We start from the raw sequence: 12,231 nt of genomic DNA on the forward strand, positions 1-12,231 counted from the left end.
ATATTCTGTTGTAGTTATAACAGTACTTTTCTCAAGCTACGGTTTGGCCAGCAGATGTCCCCACCGCGTAGAAGTGCATACGCATACCTAACGTCATACCATAGGTTTGTGTCGTTTTTGTGATGTTTGTGAAGGATTTAGGCTACATCATCTGAAAATCTTCTCGACTAAATGTTGCCTAAAAATTAGCAAGGTAGACCAGGGGCGTCATTATCACTACATGGACATGCCCCACCCCCCTTAAATATTGAAATACAACAATTTGTTATTATATTATAGTTATTTTAGGTCAGGGAGTCAGATGGCTGAGCGGTGAGGGAATCGGGCTAGTAATCTGAAGGTTGCCAGTTCGATTCCCGGCTGTGCCAAATGACGTTGTGTCCTTGGGCAAGGCACTTCACCCTACTTGCCTCGGGGAGAATGTCCCTGTACTTACTGTAAGTCGCTCTGGATAAGAGCGTCTGCTAAATGACTAAATGTAAATGTATTTTAAAAAGCTGTCCCCCACAATTAAAAATAAATCTATGCCCCTGGACTATAGACTAATGAAATGGTCATGATTTTGGCAGGTTTGGATGGGCCTTAAGGACAGCTTGATAGGCTATTGTTGAGGGGTGAGGGTTGATGCAGTCCAGCATCATAGACCCTGGCCTATATTCAGATCTCCCAAAAGCAGCTCCCCTTGTCCTCTCCAAACAAAGTCTATTAATGGAGCCCCTTTTCACACTGGGTAGAGTAGGGCTTCTAGCCCACCACTGCTATTATAGTTGGTGGTGTGAAGGCTACTGTCTGACTCAACATTGATAAACATAGGCCTGGTTTCATTTTAGGCCTACATCATTCATTCAAAGCATGTTTAGAGCTGTAGACTAATACAATTTTTTGATGCAGTCTTTCTAATCTACAGATACATCTCCTCTGAGAGACATGGAGAAAAAGAAATTGAGAGAGAAATAAATGAATTGAAAGAACTAATTAAAAGTAGTAGGTCACTCATGTGGTAGCCGTTCAAACTCTCTCTCTCTCTCTCTCACACACACACACACACACACACACACACACACACACACACACACACACACACACACACACACACACGCACACACACACACACAAGCACACACAGCCAGAGCCATAGCTCAGTGCTCAGAGAAAATACGTCATTTTACTTTATTACCATCTCCACTTCTAAATTGAACTGATATAAAACTGTTCGCTTTCCCAGACTCATAAATATACTAGAGCACGGGCTGGATTACCATAGACAGAGGCCTGATATCAACAAGAGAAAGGAATTCAATATGTCACAAACAGGTGCAACACGTTCCAACATTATAAAGGCTTCATTGTATCACTTTCGTCTTTCCTTTCATCTGTTCTTTACTTCTTCATTTGTGCTCTGTAAAAGTATCCAGTGAGTTATGAGTGCAAGAATATAATGTATTTCAGTTGTCCTAATACAGGTATATGAGTTAAATAAGTAGGCTTCTGGACCTCATTGTGTCTAGGCCCAATTATTCTACACCTATACCAGCCGCTATGGCGACTCTGAGAACCGAGCTTGTACTGTGAGGCGGAATGATATAGGATGGGAGGTAGGAGGGTACACGTCAGCTAATGGGACCAGGCGCGTTCCCGACGGGCCCTGACACAGGGGGAGTGTGTGCGTGCTTCCATGCGTGCGTGTTAGTGCGGGCAGAGGGGGCGGTTCCACCCCAATTGCCAATCTGAATTCGGTTGTCGGTGAATACAGCGCTCTCCCTCTCCTCCCGCATCTACCCTTTCCACGCCGCATCTACAGCATAGCCTGCGACGCTGAACCTCAAACACACAGCCGCTGCGGTGATCGGCAATATACGTTCATCTTAAGAAGAGAGAGAGAGAAAGAATACCTTTCAGGTCAATCTGCTGTTTTAATATCTCTTCTGGCGATAGACACGGAAACAAACGTCTGTGAGGAAAACTGCTGTGGACTGCGCCGGACTAAAACTTCTTTGATCAGAAACCAGCTGCCAGTAATATTAAACAGTTTTGGTGTTCATAGAGGCATTTTTGGTGTCTAGAAAAATAGTCTGTTTTCCTCGGGTTTAACGAATTTGGTGTCTAAGCCTGCACGAAGCGTCGCTTGCTAAACAAGACGCATCATAAGACGCGGTTTAAAGGTCGCGTATTCGGCATGTGTAAAAAAAGCTTCTTGTGAAGAAAATTTTATTAGAGGAGTAATTCAGCCAGGGGAGGAGAGAAAGGAGACTCTTTTGTCCGCCTACCGGCTCACCCCGTCCGTCTCAGGCCCCCGGGAACCCTCTCCCAAACCTCAGGCTATACCGTTTTCTTCCTGTTGAACAGAGTTCAGCTGTGCCCGTTAACGTACGATGTCGGGTGAGGGTGTTTTGATACCAGACGATAGAGCGTTTGCCAGTTTCAAGGCGGAATGCCTGTGTGAGGAAGGCTGGGGTCTGACATACAACAAGGCGGGCACCACGGTGTGGACCCAAGTTCTGGAGTCGGAAAAATCACTACACAAAATCAAGGTGAGAATGACAGGTTCTGGCCACAGGTGACTCTGAAATATGGTCTTGGCGACTAAGGCCACGGTTCTGTGCTTGACAGGATCTACTGGGGCTTAAAACACTTTAGAAAATCACATATTTGATTGTTTGACTATGAAAACAGTAAATAATTACGTTTTCCATCCTCACATCCTACAAAGTTTAAGGCATAGAACTGGGTGTGTACGAGTTTGTGTACTTTGTCTAGAAGCCTGTGTATCCGGGTCCTGCAAACAGGTGTTGTAAGGGGGTTGTTTGACAAAGGGATAGATATATGTTCTGTGTGTGACTTTTGGGTTGTGTGTGTGCGTGTGTGTGTGTGTTGATGAGACCATGAGACCTTGTGTGACTTAACCCTTGTGCTGCCTTCGGGTCACATGACCCAAAGATTCACAACGAACCATCGTTGTGTTTACCCAATTTTACCCAATACAAAAACAAATAAATAGCATTTTCTTTTAACTTTCGCAATGTGGGGGGTCTGAGACAGCCCGACAGTTAAAAGAAAATGCTTCACTTTGTTTTTGTATGCGGTAAAGTTGTCGCAATACGACGGTGGGTCACAATGACTGATGGGTCAGAATGACCCGAAGAGAACACAAGGGTTAAGACATGTTTGTGCTTGCGAGAAACGTGTGACTCATTAGTCCCAGGTGCTGTGTGGCAGTTTTCTCATCTAGATATCCTTACTCTGCTATATTCTGCCTGTGTGTGTGCATGTGTGTGTGTGTGTGAGAGAGGGAGAGGGAGAGGGAGAGGGAGAGGGAGAGGGAGAGGGAGAGGGAGGGAGAGGGAGAGAGAGAGAGAGAGAGCAGTATGTAGCCAGACAGTTGGACTTATTTGCCTAATTCCGCAATGTATGTGTGCTTAAGGACAGTCCCTATCTTAACTGCACAAACATTCAACAATAATGTCAGGTGTGTGTGTGCACATAGCTGTGTGTCTGACAGGACCATAGCAGGACAGCTGGGCCTTTCCATAATGGCTTCCCAAACAAGCTTCAAAGATAGAAGGGTGAAATGGCACTGGCCATAGTCCCTTAAACAACACACACACACACAGCATAAACAAACCTTCACACACGCAAACATACACATAGCTCCCCCCCTCCACACACACACACACACACACACACACACATTTAGCTTCTTGTGCAGAAGTGTGTTGTGGTTTGGGGTTTTCTATTGGTGCAACCGTCTAGGAGGCATGTGTGCATGTGCGTGTTCACATGAGGCAATGTAGCCAAGGATGCTGTCCTGCTATTTATGGACAAGTAGAAAAGAATGAATGCTCTCCTAGCTGATGCATGTGAAAGGAATGCAATGCTCTCTTTGAGTCTCTCTTTCGCTTTCTTTCAATCCCCCACCCCCCCATCCAGCGGTGCAGTGGCCCTGCCGTGGTCCTACAGCATGAAAGAACAATAACACGCAAAATGCTGAGGCACTGAAAGCGAGGAGAGATGGGAAGGAAGGTTGGGGATGGGCGGAGAACAGGAAAGCATAGCAGAGAGGAGGGAGGGAGGGAGGGAGGGAGGGAGGGAGGGGGAAAGAGAAGGAGAGAGAGAGGCAGGGCGGTAGTGTGTTATCACTTTGCTGAGTGAGTTGGAACTGTGTGTCGTGTGTGTGTGTGTGGGGGCGGTTTATTTACTGGAGTTGTTTGAAAAGCTGTCAGACCAACCCCCCCACCTCCCCCATACCCACACACTGACACATAGACATACTGTAGACACACACACACATAGACATACTAGATACACACACACATAGACATACTGTAGATACACACACAGTGGAGGAGACTCCCAGGATGGGGATCTGAGGGAAGCCCTGCAGACACAGTGTTCCCCCGCTCTCATCCCTCTCTCCCACACTCCTCTCATCCCTCTCTCCCACACTCCTCTCATCCCTCTCTCCCACACTCCTCTCATCCCTCTTATCCCTCTCTCCCACACTCCTCTCATCCCTCTTATCCCTCTCTCCCACACTCCTCTCATCCCTCTTATCCCTCTCTCCCACACTCCTCTCATCCCTCTCTCCCACACTCCTCTCATCCCTCTTATCCCTCTCTCCCACACTCCTCTCATCCCTCTTATCCCTCTCTCCCACACTCCTCTCATCCCTCTCTCCCACACTCCTCTCATCCCTCTCATCCCTCTCTCCCACACTCCTCTCATCCCTCTTATCCCTCCCTCCCACACTCCTCTCATCCCTCTTATCCCTCTCTCCCACACTCCTCTCATCCCTCTTATCCCTCTCTCCCACACTCCTCTCATCCCTCTCTCCCACACTCCTCTCATCCCTCTCTCCCACACTCCTCTCATCCCACACTCCTTTCATCCCTCTCATCCCTCTATCCTACATTCCTCTCATCCATCTCTTCCATACTCCACCACCAGGACCCTGCAGATGAACAGAGACAGAGAAGGAAAGAGGAAAAGGATGGTGGAGAAAGGTGTAAACATGCGTGTGTGTGCGCGTGTGTGTGCGCGTGTGTGTGTGGGGGGTGTTGGCGGAGACGTAGAAAGTTGGGGGTTAAAGGTCAGGTCTCTCTCTTTTCTCTGTTGCCATGTCATCCTCCTCAGCCTCTCTCTGTCTGTCTCTGCCTCATCAGTCGTGGAGTGCGCTGGATTAGTTTAATAGAGTTAAAAGTTGTCCTCCCTCCTCTCCCTCCCTCTGGTTTTTCCTCTCCTGTTTCAGTCTGCCCTGCGGACACAACAGTTCCATTATTCCTCCATTGTGACTTTTATGCCTTGACGCACACACACACACACACACACACACACACACACACAGTGTCAGTGCAATCCTAGATGTAATTGAGACTATCATCATACTTCATCAGTGAATGAAGTGCGTGAACTCTCATCCCCTGTAGTCCCTTCACCCACTGGCTTTCTATCCATTATCTATCATCCCCTCACTGTCCATCTTTTATCTATCATGCCCTCACTGTCCATCTTTTATCTATCATGACCTCACTGTCCATCTTTTATCTATCATGCCCTCACTGTCCATCTTTTATCTATCATCCCCTCACTGTCCATCTTTTATCTATCATCCCCTCACTGTCCATCTTTTATTTATCATCCCCTCACAGTCCATCTTTTATCTATCATCCCCTCACTGTCCGTCTTTTATCTATCATGCCCTCACTGTCCATCTTTTATCTATCATGCCCTCACTGTCCATCTTTTATCTATCATCCCCTCACTGTCCATCTTTTATTTATCATCCCCTCACAGTCCATCTTTTATCTATCATCCCCTCACAGTCCATCTTTTATCTATCATCCCCTCACTGTCCATCTTTTATCTATCATCCCCTCACAGTCCATCTTTTATCTATCATCCCCTCACTGTCCATCTTTTATTTATCATCCCCTCACAGTCCATCTTTTATCTATCATCCCCTCACTGTCCATCTTTTATCTATCATGCCCTCACTGTCCATCTTTTATTTATCATCCCCTCACAGTCCATCTTTTATCTATCATCCCCTCACTGTCCATCTTTTATCTATCATGCCCTCACTGTCCATCTTTTATCTATCATTCCCTCACTGTCCATCTTTTATCTATCATCCCCTCACTGTCCATCTTTTATCTATCATCCCCTCACTGTCCATCTTTTATTTATCATCCCCTCACAGTCCATCTTTTATCTATCATCCCCTCACAGTCCATCTTTTATCTATCATCCCCTCACTGTCCATCTTTTATCTATCATGCCCTCACTGTCCATCTTTTATCTATCATCCCTTCACTGTCCATCTTTTATCTATCATCCCCTCACTGTCCATCTTTTATCTATCATCCCCTCACTGTCCATCTTTTATCTATCATGCCCTCACTGTCCATCTTTTATCTATCATGCCCTCACAGTCCATCTTTTATCTATCATCCCCTCACTGTCCATCTTTTATTTATCATCCCCTCACAGTCCATCTTTTATCTATCATCCCCTCACAGTCCATCTTTTATCTATCATCCCCTCACTGTCCATATTTTATCTATCATCCCCTCACAGTCCATCTTTTATCTATCATCCCCTCACTGTCCATCTTTTATCTATCATGCCCTCACTGTCCATCTTTTATCTATCATGCCCTCACTGTCCATCTTTTATCTATCATCCCCTCACTGTCCATCTTTTATCTATCATCCCCTCACAGTCCATCTTTTATCTATCATCCCCTCACAGTCCATCTTTTATCTATCATCCCCTCACTGTCCATCTTTTATCTATCATCCCCTCACAGTCCATCTTTTATCTATCATCCCCCTGTTATCTGTCCTTTATCTGTTAGGAGAGGAGGGGAGAGGAACTTTAATAGTGGTTGCTAATGGGTGTGAAATCATCTGTGACTGCAGGATAGCCTCTCTCTCCCCCCCCCCCCACTCTCTCTATTGTTGTTCCGATATCTCCCCCTGGTTGTGGTAACCGTAGAAACAGTGTTACTCTAGGGCTGCAGTGAGCTGGTGCTCTGTCTGTCTGTGTGTGTGTGTGTGTGTACATGTGTGCCCATGTGAGTGTCACCCTCAGTCCTTAGATTTAAAGCCCCCAGTACTGGCATTATTCTAGACCCAGAGTTTAACAATAAAACTGTCTCTCTCTCTCTCTCTCTCTCTCTCTCTCTCTCTCTCTCTCTCTCTCTCTCTCTCTCTCTCTCTCTCTCTCTCTCTCTCTCTCTCTCTCTCTCTCCCCCCCTCCCTCTCTCCCCCCCCCCTCTCTCTCTCTCTCTCTCTCTCTCACACACACACCCATCTAGGCTCTCTCAAACGTGCAGTAGCTGTAGTGACACGTCAGTGTATGTTTGTGGGCTTCGTAAGTGCTTGCATGTCCAGTAAATGTGTGTGTGTGTCTTTTTTTCTTCCCTAGTGTCGGATGGTGTGTAAAGATGTGTCAGCCGAGGCCATGTACGACGTTCTTCATGACATTGAGTACCGGAGAAAATGGGACGCAAATGTGATCGAGACCTTTGACATTGGGAAACTGACCGTCAACACAGACGTGGGATATTACTCATGTACGGTACACACACACACACATACACGTTAATGTTGATCATAATGGTGTTAACACAAGCACACACACTAACCGGCTCTCTCTTAGGGAAGTGTCCTAAGCCTCTTCGAAACCGTGATGTCATCACTCTAAGGTCCTGGCTACCAATGGGAGGAGATTACATCATCATGAACTACTCTGTTAAACATTCCGTGAGTAGACGCAAGCACACACACACATACACACTTACTTGTTGGGATTGAAAAAAATTGAATAATAAATAATAATAATAATAAAAAAACAACACAATACAATACCACACACACATTGACAAGGTTTGAGCGCCTGGAAGTCTGTGAATGTGTGGCCCGGCCCTGCTCTGAAACTGAACTCCTGCTCCTCGTGTCCTTGAGCGGAAAGGCACCACTCTCTGCTTCAGACACAGTCATCAGGTTCCACAGGGCACTGTGAGGGCTAGGAACAGAGCATGAGGCCTCTAGGAAGTGTGTGTGTGTACAGCTGAGTTTGGAACCAGGCCCACAATAATGATTTTTACTGCCCATAGGAGAAACAGGGTGAAAGCCTTTCTGTGAGGAGATAAAGCACTTATCAGCCAGGTCTCTCTCTCACACACTCTCTGTCTCTCTCTCTCTGTCTCTCTCTCTGTCTCTCTCTCTCTGTCTCTCTGTCTCTCTGTGTCTGTCTGTCTCTCTCTCTCTCTCTCTCTCTCTCTCTCTCTCTCTCTCACTCTCACTCTCACTCTCACACACACACAATCAGTCTCTTGCATTCTCTCTCTTGCTCGCCCTTTCTGTCATTCGCTCTCCCTGGGACAGGCTCTCTCGCACGGTACTTTCTTCCTCTCTCTGTAAGTAGGGGGACGTTTAGGGAAACGTCAAACTTCTCATGTGACCGTAAGCTCCCCCAGTGTACTTCCTCATTCCTCAGCATTAATGAGCTGCACACTCTGATGAATGTGGAGAGTGGAATGTGTACATGTGATTAAGGGTGCACTTTGAAAGGGCTTTCATTGGGGTTGTTGTTGTCAGAGAGAATGCAAGAGTAGGTGAATGCTGTGAAGGGTACTGGGAACTATAGTGGTCAAGAGGCATGCCTGTAGAAAATGTGTTTGTGTGCGCTAGAGTCCTTTCCTTCAAGGGCTCCTGATCCATGTCCACTCTGTGTGAGCGGTGCACTGCTCTGCATCATTAATCTACATGCTCCAAACACGTCGGCATGTCTCAAACCTTCAGGAACTGGCACCTTTTCATCTGGTTGAGTTCAACCAAATTCTCAGCCGTTCATGGGGGACTGCTTCTCCTTTAGTAACTGATTTTTATTTCTCGCCTAAAAATGTAACCTATACTTTTATCCAAAGCAATATTCGGGTGGGGGGGGGTTGAATCTTGATTTGCTGTCAAATATCTAGCCACCAAGCCATTAAATGTCATAAAATGACTTACTTAGACTCTTAAACTTTTCTGTCCTTCGAGAGGCCATTTGTTGTACAGGAGATGTAGACACACGTAAAAAAACACATCAAAGTAACAAAACAACAACACAACCAAACAATCTCAATATCACCTACAGCAACCATCATAAATATCATCACAGTCCAGGCAGACATTGAAGGTGCATGTCATTAACTGTATGCCAACAATTTTTATAAGAAACAAAATAAATAAATAAGTAGTATACTGCACCTCCCCTAGTGTTCTATGTGTTTCACACCCCCTAGTGTAGACCATGTATTTCCCAAGACTTCCCATGGAAATGGGTAACAATAAATAAAGAAACACTACTTGAAACACTACTTGAATTACCAATGAAAATCGGTCAAACCCTTGCCTTACTCAGAAGGAGGTGTCTGTTCTTGACAGCTATTCCACCTGTGTTTCCTGCAGAAATATCCCCCCAAAAAGGAGTTGGTACGAGCAGTATCTATTCAGACGGGCTACCTGATCCAGAGTCAAGGACCAAACCACTGCACTCTGACCTACCTGGCCCAGGTGGACCCGCGAGGTAACACACACTCATGCATGCGCACAGGCCCAGTTCACATGCATGGTTCATACTGGTTACCTTGTTTCTACAGAATGATCTGAGGACGGGGGAACATCCCTCCATCCCTCCCTCCCTCCCTCCCTCCCTCCCTCCCTCCCTCCCTCCCTCCCTCCCCTCTTCCTCTGTCACTCACTGTCAGTCTCTCTCATAAGCGCTGGTAGCTGTGTTAACCTCATTGTTGTGGTTTGGTCTGCACATTCATCTGCTGCATGTTATTGGAAATGCTAAGGCGACGGACAGCCAGTCAGCTAGCATGTACTACTTATTTATCTAGCTAAGTTATAAACCGTGGTAAAACCTGTAGTTTACTTATTGTTAACACAAAACGATGCTGATAAATTGGAGGCTCTTTTTGCAGTAGTGCTGTAAAATCCCTGTCGCTCTTTTTTTAACAAGATAACTCTAGGAGATTAACCCACCATGAAAGAATGAATTAAAATAGCTTGACGTGCTAAGTGTGAAAAGGGTCATTCAAACACCCTTACTCTACAGATGCACAAACAAGGTATAGACCAGTACACAGCTGTTACACCTGTCACAGCACTGTAGCTATGTGGGTCCACTGGACTTCAAACAGCATTCATCACAAAACCCTTTATTTGTATATCTGTAGAGTTTGGGCTGTGGTGGTCAATTGAATTTCCTTTCTTCTGCGGCTTCACAAACCATAACTTAGCACATAAAACAGTTCTTTGGTGTCACATCTTTTATCATGTTTACCGTAGCTGACCATGGTGTAAGAAACAACCCCTCTCTCTTTCTGTCTCTCTTTCTCCCTTTCTCTCTCTTTCTCTCTCTCTCTCTGTCTCTGTCTGTCTCTCTCTCTCTCTCTCTCCAGGTTCCCTTCCCAAGTGGGTTGTCAACAAGTCTTCCCAGTTTCTTGCTCCCAAAGTAAGTGCAGAATGCCTGGTCCACATTGAAGGATGTTAATAAATGCTCACACACACAAGCACGCACCCCCCCCCCCCCTCAAATATCCAGTCCTGCTCTCCAACAGTAGGTTTGAGAAGGGACCATAGGGTTCTGTATGTTTCAAGATGGGTTCTTGTAGAGAGATGACCAGAATGAAACTGGGCTTCAGTGAGGTGTGTGTGAGTTTAATGCATGAAGTGCTAATCCAGCAGTCTGCCTGTCAGAACTGGGCAGCAGCAGCACATATGTATTATTAATGTTTCCTCCCACGCTCTGCTGACCTACACCAGTGTGCGAGTGTGTGTGTGTGTGTGTGTGCACGCGAGAGCGTGCCGGTTTGTGTGCGTGTGTGTGGCAAAAATAGGTCATTTGTTCTCAAGGGAACACATCATAAAAAGGGAAGCCCTAGATGTTTTCAGTCTACAGACAGCATACATACTCAGCAACACACACACACACACACACACAGTGCTGTATACACAGATTCTATATGCTTGGGTATTGTTCAAAACTGTCAGCTGTGAGCTCATGCAAATACTTCTCTTGGTTTGAGTGTGAAGTATATTGTCCCTTATCGCGAGTGTGTGTGTGTGTGTCCACAGGCCATGAAGAAGATCAACAAGGCATGTTTGAAGTATGCCGAGTGGAAACAGAGACACAACCCTGGCTTTAAACCCTGGCTTTACCCTGAGCAGACTACACTACCCAGCATCCACCTCTCTGATCTGAGCATCCAGCATGCTGACAGCCTGGAGAACATCGACGAGAGTTCCCTCACTGAGACACACGAAAGAGACAGCGACTAACTACTGACACGCGCACACACACACACACACATTCACATCTCTCCATAGTGTCTGTTTGCCCTGTTTGTCATCTAATATGATGTGTCTGGGTCACTTTGTCCTGTGTTTACATCAGTTATGCAGATTTGTAGAGGGCAGCTTGAACACACAATCACGCACGCACACACGCACGCACACTACTTGCTGAAAAGCCAACATACCCACAGGTGTGCTGTATGATCACTGGTGATGTATGAATGTATGTAAAGTTTCAAACTGAAATACATATTCCTACAGAGGTTTTCAAAAATGCCCGTATTCCGAGTCTTTCTTTCCTTGCATGTGTGTGTGCGAGCGTGTGTGTGACAGAAGGACAGAGGGCGTGAGAGCACACAATAGTAAAATATGGTTTGCAAATGACCCGATCAGTGAACAGATTGTTCTGGTCTCATTCTGTCTTCCCCCTGTCAATCACTCAAACACACACACAAGCACATACACATACAAAACACAATCTCTGACAGACACACACCCCATTATGAGAACAGCTGTACTGACAGAGGTCAGAGGTCAAACAGCTTGCAGTGATATTGATCAACAGTCCCATCAAACCCACATGTATGCACAAGTGGTGAAACACACAACTGTGTGTGTGTGGCCTAGATCAGAATGATAATCCCCAATTGGTTGGCATGGCAACTCCCTAGTGAATTTAGCACTACTGGGAGATAGGGAGGGAGGGAGAGGGGGGGGAAGGAGAGTGCGAGAGGTAGGGAACAAGGGAGGGAGGGAGGGAGGGAAGGAGAGTGTTGATATGCCACTCTTGACATTAATTTTACCTTCCTGTTGTCTCTGTGTGGTTGAACTGAGCGCATGAGAGGGACAGTGTTCATCTGAGGGACCTTGGTGTGTAAGGGAC

The 12,231-nt window shown here is 46.1% G+C and overlaps 1 protein-coding gene across 2 annotated transcripts; it reads left to right on the forward strand.

Moving 5' to 3' along the window:
- The first annotated feature begins 1,684 nt into the window (after positions 1 to 1,684).
- On the forward strand, positions 1,685 to 11,618 carry stard10 (StAR related lipid transfer domain containing 10). Of its 2 annotated transcripts, XM_062473868.1 has the most exons (7): positions 1,685 to 1,899; positions 2,347 to 2,531; positions 7,426 to 7,573; positions 7,660 to 7,763; positions 9,456 to 9,573; positions 10,454 to 10,506; positions 11,130 to 11,618. In XM_062473868.1, exons 2-7 carry the CDS (start codon positions 2,373 to 2,375, stop codon positions 11,331 to 11,333), a joined length of 786 nt encoding a protein of 261 aa, XP_062329852.1. In that variant the 5' UTR covers positions 1,685 to 1,899; positions 2,347 to 2,372; the 3' UTR covers positions 11,334 to 11,618. The 2 variants fall into 2 exon arrangements, with proteins under 2 accessions (XP_062329852.1, XP_062329851.1); XM_062473867.1 differs by having other exon boundaries at positions 1,687 to 2,531.
- The last annotated feature ends 613 nt before the right edge of the window (positions 11,619 to 12,231 follow it).

This window comes from Osmerus eperlanus, chromosome 11 (genome assembly GCF_963692335.1).
Source record: "Osmerus eperlanus chromosome 11, fOsmEpe2.1, whole genome shotgun sequence".
In the NCBI taxonomy this organism is placed as follows: domain Eukaryota; kingdom Metazoa; phylum Chordata; class Actinopteri; order Osmeriformes; family Osmeridae; genus Osmerus; species Osmerus eperlanus.

What these genes read in the sequence shown, in the direction of transcription:
- stard10 (XM_062473868.1), top strand. Translation starts at nt 2,373, where the DNA reads ATGTCGGGTGAGGGTGTTTTGATACCAGACGATAGAGCGTTTGCCAGT. An exon ending in AGACGTGGGATATTACTCAT is followed by an intron (nt 7,574 to 7,659) that starts GTACGGTACACA and finishes GCTCTCTCTTAG; the next exon opens with GGAAGTGTCCTAAGCCTCTT. An exon ending in CCCAGTTTCTTGCTCCCAAA is followed by an intron (nt 10,507 to 11,129) that starts GTAAGTGCAGAA and finishes GTGTGTCCACAG; the next exon opens with GCCATGAAGAAGATCAACAA.